Below are 12,330 nucleotides of genomic sequence, written 5' to 3' on the forward strand. Positions count from 1 at the left end.
CGCTCTCCTCTCTACAATCTACGCCTGTGTGGAGTAGCAGCTAACTAAATACATTTCAAGCACTATAATTAAATGATCGTTGGTCAGCGATAGGAAATTAAAAACGTTTTAACAGCGATACAAACTGATAAGGCCTCGGACCAAAGCCAACACACAAGCAAACGAGAAACCTCAAGAAAAATGTATAACAAAAGAAAAAACAACAGCAATGACATCGACAACAACAGCAACAACAACAGCAACAACAACAAATGTGTAACAAGCGCGAGAACAAAACTAAATACAAACATATTTGACGATTAGTCCCATTATGTGTTTTTATTTCTCTGGCTCTGTGTGTTTGTGTGTGTGAGTTTGTCATTAGAAATGCCAATTGAACGTAATACGTCAAATGTTTAGTGAAATTATTTTTAATGAAATGTTGTGTCATTAGTCGACGGGCAGCAGAGTGCGAGTGAGATAGAGATACACGTACTCAGAGATACAGATACACATTCGACAATGCAAAGGGGCGCGTCCGACTGAGGTCGTCATCGCCCCGCGATTAGCCGCATTCCCTCCCGCTATCTCTTCTCCCTCTCCCTCTGCCTCTTCGTCGCTCTCTCTTGAGTTGAGTATGTTTTGTTAATTTAGCTAAAAGTCCATTTAATATTATAGTTCTTATGACGAGCACATGCCAGAGAGCTGCCACTATTAACGTAATTGTCTCTAAGCCGGCATAAGCCTGCATTCCCTCTCTCTGTCTCTATACCTCTATATCTTTTTTCTGTGTAATTGACATGATGTGTGACATGCAACACCAACAGGACAGTCATCATCATTATGAACAACAGTGCGTATTAATAACTGATTTTTAATGCAGCTGGGGAAGAAGTTAAAACCTTTAGATGTGATTTGAAGAGTGTGCATTTTATATAGTATTTTTAGTATGTAGTATAAAATACTATAGTACTTACCGACAGAGGGAACAAAGGAAGCTCTAAGAGTCCTAGAAAGTATATATGTTCTTCATCAGGGTCAGTAGCTGAAATTTTGGTTGCGATCAGATAGAAAATGTATTTAGGAATACTTTTGTATAGGCAAAAACGCCTATTTACTACGGGTCTTAGTTGCTTTGACAGACAATTGGTATATTTTTAACTCTATGGTATATTTTGAATATAGTCAATATACAAAATGTGTCAATATACCATATACAACTGTTAGTATACTTTGGTATATTTTTAACTCTATGGTATATTTTGAATATAGTCAATATATGGCACAAAATGTGGCAATATACCATATACAGCTGTTAGTATATTTTGGTATATTTTGAATATAGTCAATACTGTTAGTATATTTTGGTATATTTTTAACTCTATGGTATATTTTGATTATAGTCAATATACAAAATGTGTCAATATACCATATACCGCTGTTAATATGTTTTCAGTATATTTCGGTATATTAATTTTGTATATATATATATATAAAAGTAATTCTAGACTGTTTTGGCTCAATATCCAGTATATTTCGCATTCTTTGGTATATTTTGAATGTAGTCAATATCTGGTGTGCTTTGACATTACTTCATCATCATGATCATGATTCGAATAATAAGTTTCACACTTTCAACACCTTTTTTATGTGCATGCAAGATTCTTTGCGTTTCATGTCTAATGCATAATGTAGGCATCAAATTTGATTACTTTGCACTTGTTTACACCAAATTAGCGTGCGTCTAACTCTTTGACAACCCACGCACAGATCGAGGGATATATCCAGAGATATAGACAGAAAGACAGAGAGAACAGACTGACAACAATCACTGGCGATGGCTGTAAAAGTCAAGCACTCAAAAAGAACTCAACACTTGCCTCGTTTTATGACATTTAGCAACGGTTAGTTACATTTTACAATCAAAGTGATTTCCCCCCCTCTGATCCCTTCTCGCCACAGTACATTCGATTCAATTGGCGACTGGCGAGACTTGGTCTTCTCTCTAAATGCCTCACTTTACTTAAGCAAACAGATTTTTATCATCGCTGCCGTCGCGTCGTTTTATGAGCATCATCAAAAACTAATAAAAACTCAATGCGTTCTTTATTTGCAGGCGACCGAAGCAAAGAGTCAACAACAACAACAACAACAACGAGAGGAACTTCTCGGCAACATGTTGCACACACTCGTGCAACTCGCCCCAGCAATTTGCATACAAATGTTGCCGTGTGGCACTTGAAAATGCATTCGCAATCACTGGAAAGGAAAAGAGACCACGAGTAAAACGCTTTGGCAGCGGGGGGCATGCAACAGACGATGCAACAGCAGCTGCCCCGTTTCATAATTTGATATTAAACATGCGCCTCGTATGTAGAACTTGTAAATTTGCAAATTGCTAAAACGCATGACAGCAGCAGCAGCCACAGCAGTAGCAACAACAGCTGCCCCTTCCACACACAACAACAACCAAAAAAAAAAACTCTCTCATTCTTTACCTTTCTCCGGGAGTTCAAAAGGCATTTTGGCCGCGAGCGCTGCGTGAATTTGCATTTACATTACAAACTCGGAGTCAAACTCAAACTCAAGCCCGAAAACTCGCCAAGAACTTCAATGCAACCTCGTTCCTTCTCCTCTCCTCTTCTCTCCCCTCCTCTTCTCAAACATTGCTCAATTGACTTTCAATTGCAAAACAAACAATACGAAAGCAAATCGTATAAAAAAACGCAGCTGAATTTATTTAAAATGTTTTCGCATTGTTGTCGATATGTTGATTTCCAAGTGCTCACAATGTGAGATATGAGCTCGTCTATAGTATATATAGAATATCTGATTGACATACTCATGTTTCCCGATCAATTGATCGCCTGGGAGTGGAAGTGGAAGCTTTGCTGCCAAGTGTTTGCTTAGCAGTTTTTTTTTTTGCTTTTTCTGTTTTGTTTTGCCAGCCAAAATTTGTTAATATTGCACTTGGCAGCGTTATAAAATTATGCTTTTGGCTCTGAAGTGTGCACACTTTTATTTATCTCAATGGGAAAGTTGGCTCAAGGTGTGTTTTGGCCTTTTGTCTTAATGCGCCCCAAATGCGGCTTATGAGCGAAGAGTGCAATTTAGCTGGAAACCTTTCAGCAAACTGCAAAAACTCTATAACAAAAAATGCTCTTGATTTCAAAAAGGCTAGAAGAAGCTTTTGTGGGTATTAAATCTTGTGAAGTTAATGATCAATTTTGATGTAGATTTCCAAATGTATTATTTTTGTAGTTAATATTTGTTGTATTTAAGAGTTTGCTGCAAAGGTTTGGCAAAGGTTTGGCAAAGAAAGAAATCTTAGTATATAAAAGAAAGCTAAAAAAAAGGGATATTAGATTAGTATTCGCCATTCGTAATTCGATTTTATTAGTGGATATTTTTAGTCAATTAAAGACAAGACTTGTTAGGGAAAGCTTTCAACAGGATACATATATATTAATTATATATCAAAATCACAAGTAAATTTAGGTTATTTAGCAAAAAATTTCAGAGTTGTCTAAGATGTTTCAAGGATTTTATTTTGTTCCATAAATATTTAGAGTAAGACACGAATTAGTCTGCCCTTCATATTCAGGATTAATGGTGTAGTGCTTTATGATAAAGTTAGCTTCCACTTTAATTTAAAAGTTCCTCCTCATTATGATATACTATATATTTTATATATATTTAATATCAGGCAAACATAATATTGAACTTAACTTTTACAATAAGAAATTGACAAAGCCGTAGAAAACTATCTTGTGATTTAATTTCATTCTATAAATATTTGGAATTAAACTTATAGTTTTGTGCCCACCACAATCAGGATTAAATTTTGTATTGCTCTGAGATCAAGTCAGCTTCAAGTTGAGGTTGCAAGTTGCTCCTGGTTATGCTTGCAGCTGGTGTCATTGGGGCAGCAGCAATGCAGCAATAGTTTGCCAACGGAGTTTTTCAAGACACGCAATTAGGCATAAATCATTTTTATGAGACATTTCCCTTAACGGGCAGCAGCAACAACAACGTTAACTGAATATTAAATAGTCACGCAACGCGGCAACAAGGAAAACGCAGCTATCGAATAGGTGAAGGAAAAACATTTTGCTGTGAAAATCCATAATTTGAACGCAGCTAGAAAAGGATAACGATAAAGGTCAAGGCAGGCTGCACTGCTCGCACTCTTTGCGTGGAAAATGACAAGCAAATGGAAAACAATAATCAATAGGAGAAAACAGGAATAAGAACAAGTACAACACGAGGCAATGGGGAAGTTGGGAAAAACTCGGAGCCAACTGTCAGACAGAGGAGGCAAAAAAAAAGAATACAACATACAGAGAGGAAGTCAATGTGCCACTTAAGCATGCGTGTAAGTGTGTGTAGCATGTGTGATGTGTATGATGTGTGTGTGTGCGTGTGTGTGATGTGTGTGTTTTAGCCACCCCCACAGGACTCGAATGTGAGTGCGAATGCGAGTTCTTTTCTGGGTAGTTCATAACTTTTGTGACTTTTCTGCTCGTGGTGGTTTCTTGGCCCAGAGCTAAGGACGCAGGACTGCCATATTTGTGTTAGCACACACACACACACACACACACACACACTCGAACACTCACATGTCGAGTGTTGATGTCTCGCTCTTGCACCCGCAGACCCCGCGCTCTCTTTTTTCAAAACTGTGCCAAAAACTTGGCAAAGAACTTGGCAACTGGCACACACACACACACTCGCACACTCACACACACACACACACTTGCTGTAAATGGGTGTAAAAGTTGTGGCAAACTGAACAGTTATATATAGACGGTTATGGTTTATCGTTGGATGTGTTTATTTTTAGAGTTGTCGACAGAGACGCGGTTCAGAGAGCGCGTCAATCTTATCAGCCCACCAGACGAGTACTCGCATTCGCATTCGCACATTCACTCGTATTCACACTCACACATTCACTCACTTCGGGGCTTCGACACGTCGTCTCGATGAGCAATTGGAAAGCAATAAGCAACCGTTGCGAAATTTAAATGATGTCAGACCACAGACGGCAACGACTGATACTAAACCGATGTTGTATGCGTTATGTATTATGTATTTTTCCCCCCCCACTGATAACTGATAAGCGAGCCACAGAGCCACAGAGAAACTCAGAGTTATCTGCAAGTCATTAGCTGGTGCGTAGGATTCCTCAACAGCTGATTTATGTCGTAAGTTCCATTGAAATTCATGAGTGATCAACAAGAATTATATTCAAACTGAAAACATAATAGCCAACACACACCGAAAAACGCACACACATATTTCTAAAACGAATTTTCGAAAATGAGTGGAGAAACAAAGTCAGCAAAGTGGGGAAGAGTCTGCTCAACGCACAGATATGCTGTAAAGAAATTAAACTTTGAGATAGAGCAATAAATTTGTTCAAATTTCAACAACTATTGCACAGACAATGAGATTACACTTTGAATATTTTAATTAGTAAATAAATAAATTAAAGAAATAGAAACATAGTCAGCAAAGTGGGGAAGAGTCTGCCCAACGCACAGATACGCTGTAAAGAAATTCAACTTTGAGATAGAGCAATAAAGTTGTTCAAATTTCAAGAACTATTGCACAGACAATAAGATTACAATTATATAAACATAAATGTTTTAATTAGTGGAAAAACATATTTAAAAAGAAAATATCAGAATGGGAAAAGTATGCTTTCATAGTTTAGTTGTGATGATTTGAGATTATAAGAAATTTTACCAAGAAGCATTGAATTTGTAGATTTAAAATAATTGCGATTATATGAGAAATTGTAATCTTTTCATTATAGGCAATACATGTACTTTATTAAATTTTGTTACTTTATCTACGATAGAAGTCAGGAAATTTATAAAATCAAGTATAAAATTGTATACGCAAAGTTCAGAACTAAAGATTAAAGGAAAATTGAACGATGAACAGAGAATTGTTTAGAAGATTAGAAATAATTACGATTATACGAGAAATTATAATCTTTTCAAGAGATTAAATACATCATTATTGGCAAAATATTTCCTTTTTTAAATTTTGTTACTTTATCTACAATTGAAGATTAGAAGATTATCAATAATTGCGATTATATGTTAAAAGTAATCTTTTGAAGAGATTAAATACATCATTTTAGCCAAGATATGTACTTTTTTATATTTCGTTACTTAATCTACAATTGAAGTAAGGACATTGATAAACCCAAGTAACAAAATTGATATTCAACGCCAGGAACTTATGATTCAGCACTAAAGATTAAAGGAAAATTGAGCGATAAACGTAGAATCGATTAAGAGATTAGCGATAAATGATTTCAATTCAATTTAGAGATTTCAGCGTTGATTAGATTGCCAAGAATGAAATTCCAATGGGATATAAAATCTTGCTGGGAGATTAAATATATGCTGAATAACGTGCACCTGCCGCATCTCGAGATGAGGCATTACTTTCCTGTCGATATACCCTCTCTGTAAAAGTTTACTGGGTATGCAGACCTTAAGAAACGGGGCGTGCTACGAGCAATGAAAATGTGTGGCCGTTGTGGCTTTGGTTTCTCATTTTTTTTTTTTTTTTTTTTTGGCTTTTGCCTCTGCTTTTGGCTGCACCTACGCGTCGCGTCGCTTAAGATTTATATATATGGGGGAAACAACAGACTAGATACACACATACATACACACACTTAGACATAATAACGCCCTATGCTTTAGCATATAAAACAAATTATAATTTATATATTTCTCGCTTGATGTTTTTTTATTTGGGAGTTTCGACAACATTTGACAACAACACAGGCATATTAAATGTGTAAAATGGAAAAGAAACAAGCAGAAAAATAATATTTATTAATAATAATAAATAGAAACCTGTCCATAGATTATGAAAGGAACTGTTGATGTATGAAATGTATGCGATGCGTTTGTATAAGCATAATCATAAATCTATTGGGCCCCGTCAAGGTGTGCGCTGAAGTGTCAGCCATAAATTTGAAATTTATGTTCATCTTTTCGGCCAAAGTCAAAGCACAGAGCCAAGAGCACAAAGAAAATGCTCGCTATATGGCAAAGTCGAGTGGGGTCGAGAAGAAGAGACTTTAGTTAGCCATAAAATCGTATAATTTCAATTAAATGCTGCCACGACAGTTGCGTCATTTCGTCTGACACATTGGCCCGCTTATGGCGTTAATTTCCTCAACCCGCACTGGTTCTTTCTTTCCCCTATTCACTGATTCTACAAGTTGTCTTGTGAAATTGACGAAATTGACGCTAATCGCTGTCATTTGTCTTTATCTAGGGGCAAAATGCCTGACAAATAAACCTAGCAAGATCGAGCAAGACTTGCTGGCAATTTTAATGTGCTTTCGAAATTTTACAAATTTTAATGTGCTTTTTTATTGAGCAAACTCTTAATACGAAGAGCTTTAGGCTGTTGGTAAGCCACAATATACTTTTAATCCTTTATATGTGCTTTTCGAGAACATAAAAAAGTGTTTTCAATTTATCATTGCAATTGACATCGCAATTTTAATGAGCTTGGCTGTCAACTATAAAAACTTTCTTTTAATCCACAAATATCTGAGATGTGGCCTGGAAATCTTTTGAATCTAAGAGGTTAGTCTCTTTAATAAGCTGAGGCCACTAAAAGCTCTTCTAGAATATTTTAATGTGCTTAACTCTCAACTATAAATTGCTTTTTGACAATCTATTTCTCTCAAATATTGCTTGGAACTCAATTGAATGTAATTGGTTAAACTCTTTAATGAGCTTTTTGAGGCTGACAAGCTTTTTAAGAACATAGAAATGTGCTTGTCGTGTTTAATGTGCTTGACTCGCAACTATAAAGTACTTATTGTAAGTTGAAAGCTTTCGAGATCTTTTAAATGTGCTTTCAATACATTTAACATACGAACAATTATGCGATCTTTGCAACTTTAATGTGCTTTCTTTAAATCCTCAAATCTCTTTAATGAGCTTTTTGAGGCTAACAAACTTTTTAAGAACTTAAGAATGTGCTTGTCGTGTTTAATGTGCTTGACTCACAACTATAAAGTACTTTTTGTAAGTTGAAAGCTTTCGAGATCTTTTGAATGTGCTTTCAATACATGCAACATACGAACAATTATGCGATCTTTGCAACTTTAATGTGCTTTGTGTTTCGCTAAAACCAAGTTGACTGCTAATGTTGTTGCTAATGACATTTTCAGTTAAGTTTTTGTTTATTTTTCGCTTTCATTCGACTGCCAACAGTTCCCGTTGCATAAGCATTAACAAGCCAAGTCATCAAAGAGCCCAATTCTCACACAATCAGCCCACCTATCCACGCAAACGGCTCATTAAACTCCCAGACAAAAAACGAAAATACAAAAAAAAAATTGAAAAAAAGCAAAAACAAAACAGAAATACATAAAATAAAAGTTGACCTTCAAAAACGCACAGAAATCAAACAACAATTACAAAAACAACAAAGCGACTCAACCAAGCGAAAATCAAACCCAAATACACACACACACATCTGCATACGCTTACGCCTGAGTGTGTGTGTGTGTGTGTCGTATACATAGATGGTGTTTCGCTTGGAAACAGGTTGTTGTTGTTGTCTGTGTGAGTGTTTCTTTTTTTTTTTTTTGTTTTTGTGTTATTGTTAACATTTATTTCATTATGCTTTTTTTAAGAGCCAAAAAGTTGAGTTGAGAGCTACGCAAACTTTCGCACACACGCAAAGAGTCATCACACACACACACACGCACGCACACACACAGAGAGTCAGTCAGTCAGTCAGCAAACAAAGAAACTGAAATTGGCGCAGCAAAAGTAATTCAAATATAGAATGGCAAAAAATAAAAGAAATAAATAAATGACAACAACTGAATTTGATTGCACTTCAATTTGAAATAAATTTTGAATGTGGCCAACGATTATTTTCAAATAATCTACAAAAAAAATTGTGCAATGTCTCTGATGTCATCCACAACAAACGATTTTTTTTATCTCTGTAAGAAGCGGAAAAAAAGATATCTTTCACGTGCCGAAGTGCAAATACACTTACAGCAACTGAAGTCAATCAAATTCGCTTGAGACAATCAGAAAATTAAGTTTTGTTGATGGTAGAAACGAGGCACAAAAAGCTTTTAAGTACTAAAACTATTTTTTATTTATTTTGATAATGCCATTATGTTTTATATTCTTTTTATTACGAATGTACAATTCATATAGAAGAGGGTCGTAAAAAATATTGCACGATATAATATGATATGATATGTGATGGAAGAGAGACACACACACTCATCAATATAACTGCAGCGAACACGTGCCGAATTCGCTAATGAATAGGCAAAAAAAAGCAACGGCTTTGAGGTGTTAATCAGACGTTGAAAAAAAGGCGCCAAAAATTTGTTAGACTCGCGCAGCCAAATTCTAATCATAAATGGACGTTGTTTCTTCTGCTCTTTCCCACTTCAAAAGTCGTGTGCGTGCTTGTATTGCTGTTGTTGTTGTTGTTGCTGTCGCTTTTCTCTTGCGAGTGAGTAAGTGCGTGCTCTTGTGTGTTGGTGTGTGTGTGTGTAAGACTGACATACGCGCGCGCGTATCTAGATAAATATCGCTGACTACAAAAGCACACAAACATATGCGAGAGTGTGTGCTTGCGCGTGAGTGTGTGTGAAAATACACTTGAGGCGTGCTACTGTACATACGCAACGTTGGCTGCGCAGCCAACAGCGTCTCGTATAGGCCTATGAGTAAGTTCGTGATGGCAACGACCAACAACAACAACAGCAACAACAAGGCGCAAAACAATCGTAAACAGATCATCGAACTCCCTTTTGCAAAAGCGTGTGAGTTGTTTTTGTTGTTATTGTTATTGTTCCTGCTGCTGTTGGCCTTGAAGTGTGTGCGCTTTTTGTATTTTTGGTCACTATTTAATTTTCATTAATTAAAAGCTGTTTTTTTTTCTTTCCTTTAAATATTAATTGAGTTGGCAACGCGTGCGGCGCCCACGCAAAACAACAGCAACAAACGATTGCAGCAGCAACAACTTCAAAGCGACAAGCAAAAAACAGCTTTCACCGTTTGCCTTCGCTTGCGTCATATTCGATTTGCGTGCGCGACAAAGCTACACGAAGTCGCTGCTGCATCGGCATGTTGCTGCTGCCGTCGCTGCAGCAGCAATTCAACACAGCAAAACACAACACAACACAGAGGGCAACAAACCACCACCAAAACATTAGCAGCAGCAGCAGCAGAGCATTGACAGCGATAGCGACAGCAGCGGCAGAGGCAGCGCAGTGGCAGCAGCCAACCAGCAGCGGCAGCGACAAGCCGACAAGCGAGTTCGGCTTCGGCTTTTTTGTCGCTTTGTAGCGCGTCAGTCGCTGGTTGACGGCGAACGCGTTCAGTTGTGTTAACGGTAAAACGCATGCTTGCTCCTGCCTGGTCGTGGTTGTTGTTGCTGTTGCTGTTACTGCTGCTGTTGAACTGGAAATTCTTGATCGCTCGTTTCGAATTCGTATTCGTGTGTTCGTGTGTGTGTGTATGCGAGTTGCACTTGTAGCGCTGCTGCTGCTGATGACTGCGACGGCGACTGCGACGGTCGCTGCTGCTGCTGCTGCTTACGTGCCCAAGTGAACGTCAACGTTTTCTAATCTGACGATTATCGATTGATAGCAAGAGCAGCAGTCGCAGCAGCAGCAGATAAGCGAACGTCTCGGCTGCAGCAGCAGCGACAGCAACAGCAACACACATACCCTCTCGCACACACACACACGGACATTCGACGATCCCGCGACAGCGACGCCGCCGCGCAGCCGCAGTCGACGCCGCCCGCTTTCGAGTTATTTTCTGCGCGACTCTGTTGCGTTTGTCTCAGTTCACTTTTGGAGCTGCCACTAAACGTTAACAAATTGCTCCGTGTTTTTTGCTGCCGTCGCGATGCGAAATTTTCGTTGCGCGTTTCGTTTTCTCCATAATATTTCGTACAATAAAAAAAATACAAGTTGGCAAAAATAAAATAAAAATTAAACAAGCTAAATTCAATTTGAAACCCGTTGAAAACTGATAAAATAAAATCTCTTTGTGTTTAAAAAGATTTTCTTTTAAATTAACAATGTGTTGCAATAAGAAAAATATCGAATTAATTAAAATGAAACGACACAAAACTAAAGTCAAACGAATAAAAAACGAAAACGAAACAAAAATCATAAATAAAAGAAAAAGCCACAATATTTCAATCGAACCTAAAAATAAATTGCCATAAACTTGCCATAAAAAATACGCTATCAAAATTCAAAATCAATCGATTAACAATTTTGCATCAAGTCGTAAAAAAACACCAATAAAAACTTGAGCCTTTTTTGGCAATAACAATTAATCTTGTAAAACGCTTTTGACGTCAACTAATTTAGTAATTTAACAATTTATTTTAAAAACTTACAAACTGAAAACAGAAAAAGAATTCCGAAAAAATACAAAGTGCAAAGAACTTTTCAAGAAAAAACACAAGAAAGTTGCAAAGCAAAAAGAGAAGCAAAAAAAATATGTTGGAATCTTCTGAATCCAAGTGAAGAGAAGAGAAGAGATGAGAGGAGAGATGGAAAAAGAAGAATCTGAAAAAAATGCTACCTGGTTTTTGCCATCAGCGAGGTATAGAGTTCCTACGTTCAATTTAAATACTCGTAGGAACTTCATACCGTGCTCTTGGAAGACCAAAAAACAACAAAAACAAACTACAAAGTAATACATACAACAACAACAACAACAGCAAGAAAAACGTAAGCAAAAACCACAACAAGAAGCTAAAGAAAAAAGAACGCGATTTAAACCGCACAAAAAACGCTAGCGACTTTTGCATGCAGTGAAACGTGCTAAAAAAAAAAGCAAATCTGAAAACTAAAATCTGAAAACTGTTACGTGTCGTTTGAAGCTTACAAAACAAGTGCTAAATGACCATAAAGCATAAGAGAAACGAAATAACACACAACAAAAAAAGCCTGAAATGTCCTCAACATGCCACATGCAACACGAATTGCAGATTGCAACAGCAACCGTTGAGTGTTTTTGAAAAGCTAAGGACATGCTCAGCGATGACACATCCATCGATATCAGCATTAGAGATGTGAGTTTAAAGAGAGAAACCCTAAGAAATGGTAAATAGATTCGAGAAAGAATATCAGAAAAGTAGAAAAGAGGAAATTATTAAAATGTTCGTTACTATAAAAATTGAATAAACTGTAAAGTATTTTATAAAATTCACTCCAATAGATATTCATATTCATATTTATGTATTAGGGATGTGTGTTTAAAGAGAGAAACCCTATGAAATGGTAAATAGATTCAAGAAAGAATA

The 12,330-nt window shown here is 36.8% G+C and overlaps 1 protein-coding gene and 1 long non-coding RNA gene across 7 annotated transcripts in view; both read left to right on the top strand.

The window, feature by feature from the left end:
- Positions 1 to 3,280, top strand: part of LOC133843220 (uncharacterized) — a 54,502-nt gene extending 51,222 nt beyond the window's left edge. For all 6 annotated transcript variants that reach the window (XR_009894485.1, XR_009894483.1, XR_009894484.1 and 3 more), the window contains one exon: positions 2,096 to 3,280. Coding sequence is in view for 3 of the 6 variants with exons in the window: in XM_062276663.1 (XP_062132647.1) it covers positions 2,096 to 2,265 (170 nt within the window). In the remaining 3 variants the exon portion in view is untranslated. The remainder of the gene's footprint in view (positions 1 to 2,095) is intronic.
- Positions 3,281 to 5,651: 2,371 nt separating this feature from the next.
- On the top strand, positions 5,652 to 11,920 carry LOC133842975 (uncharacterized). The gene is made up of 2 exons (XR_009894461.1): positions 5,652 to 5,866; positions 6,226 to 11,920. It is a non-coding gene; the product is annotated as an uncharacterized LOC133842975 (long non-coding RNA).
- Positions 11,921 to 12,330: the final 410 nt, after the last annotated feature.

Source organism: Drosophila sulfurigaster, chromosome 3, assembly GCF_023558435.1.
Source record: "Drosophila sulfurigaster albostrigata strain 15112-1811.04 chromosome 3, ASM2355843v2, whole genome shotgun sequence".
NCBI classification, from domain to species: Eukaryota; Metazoa; Arthropoda; class Insecta; order Diptera; family Drosophilidae; genus Drosophila; species Drosophila sulfurigaster.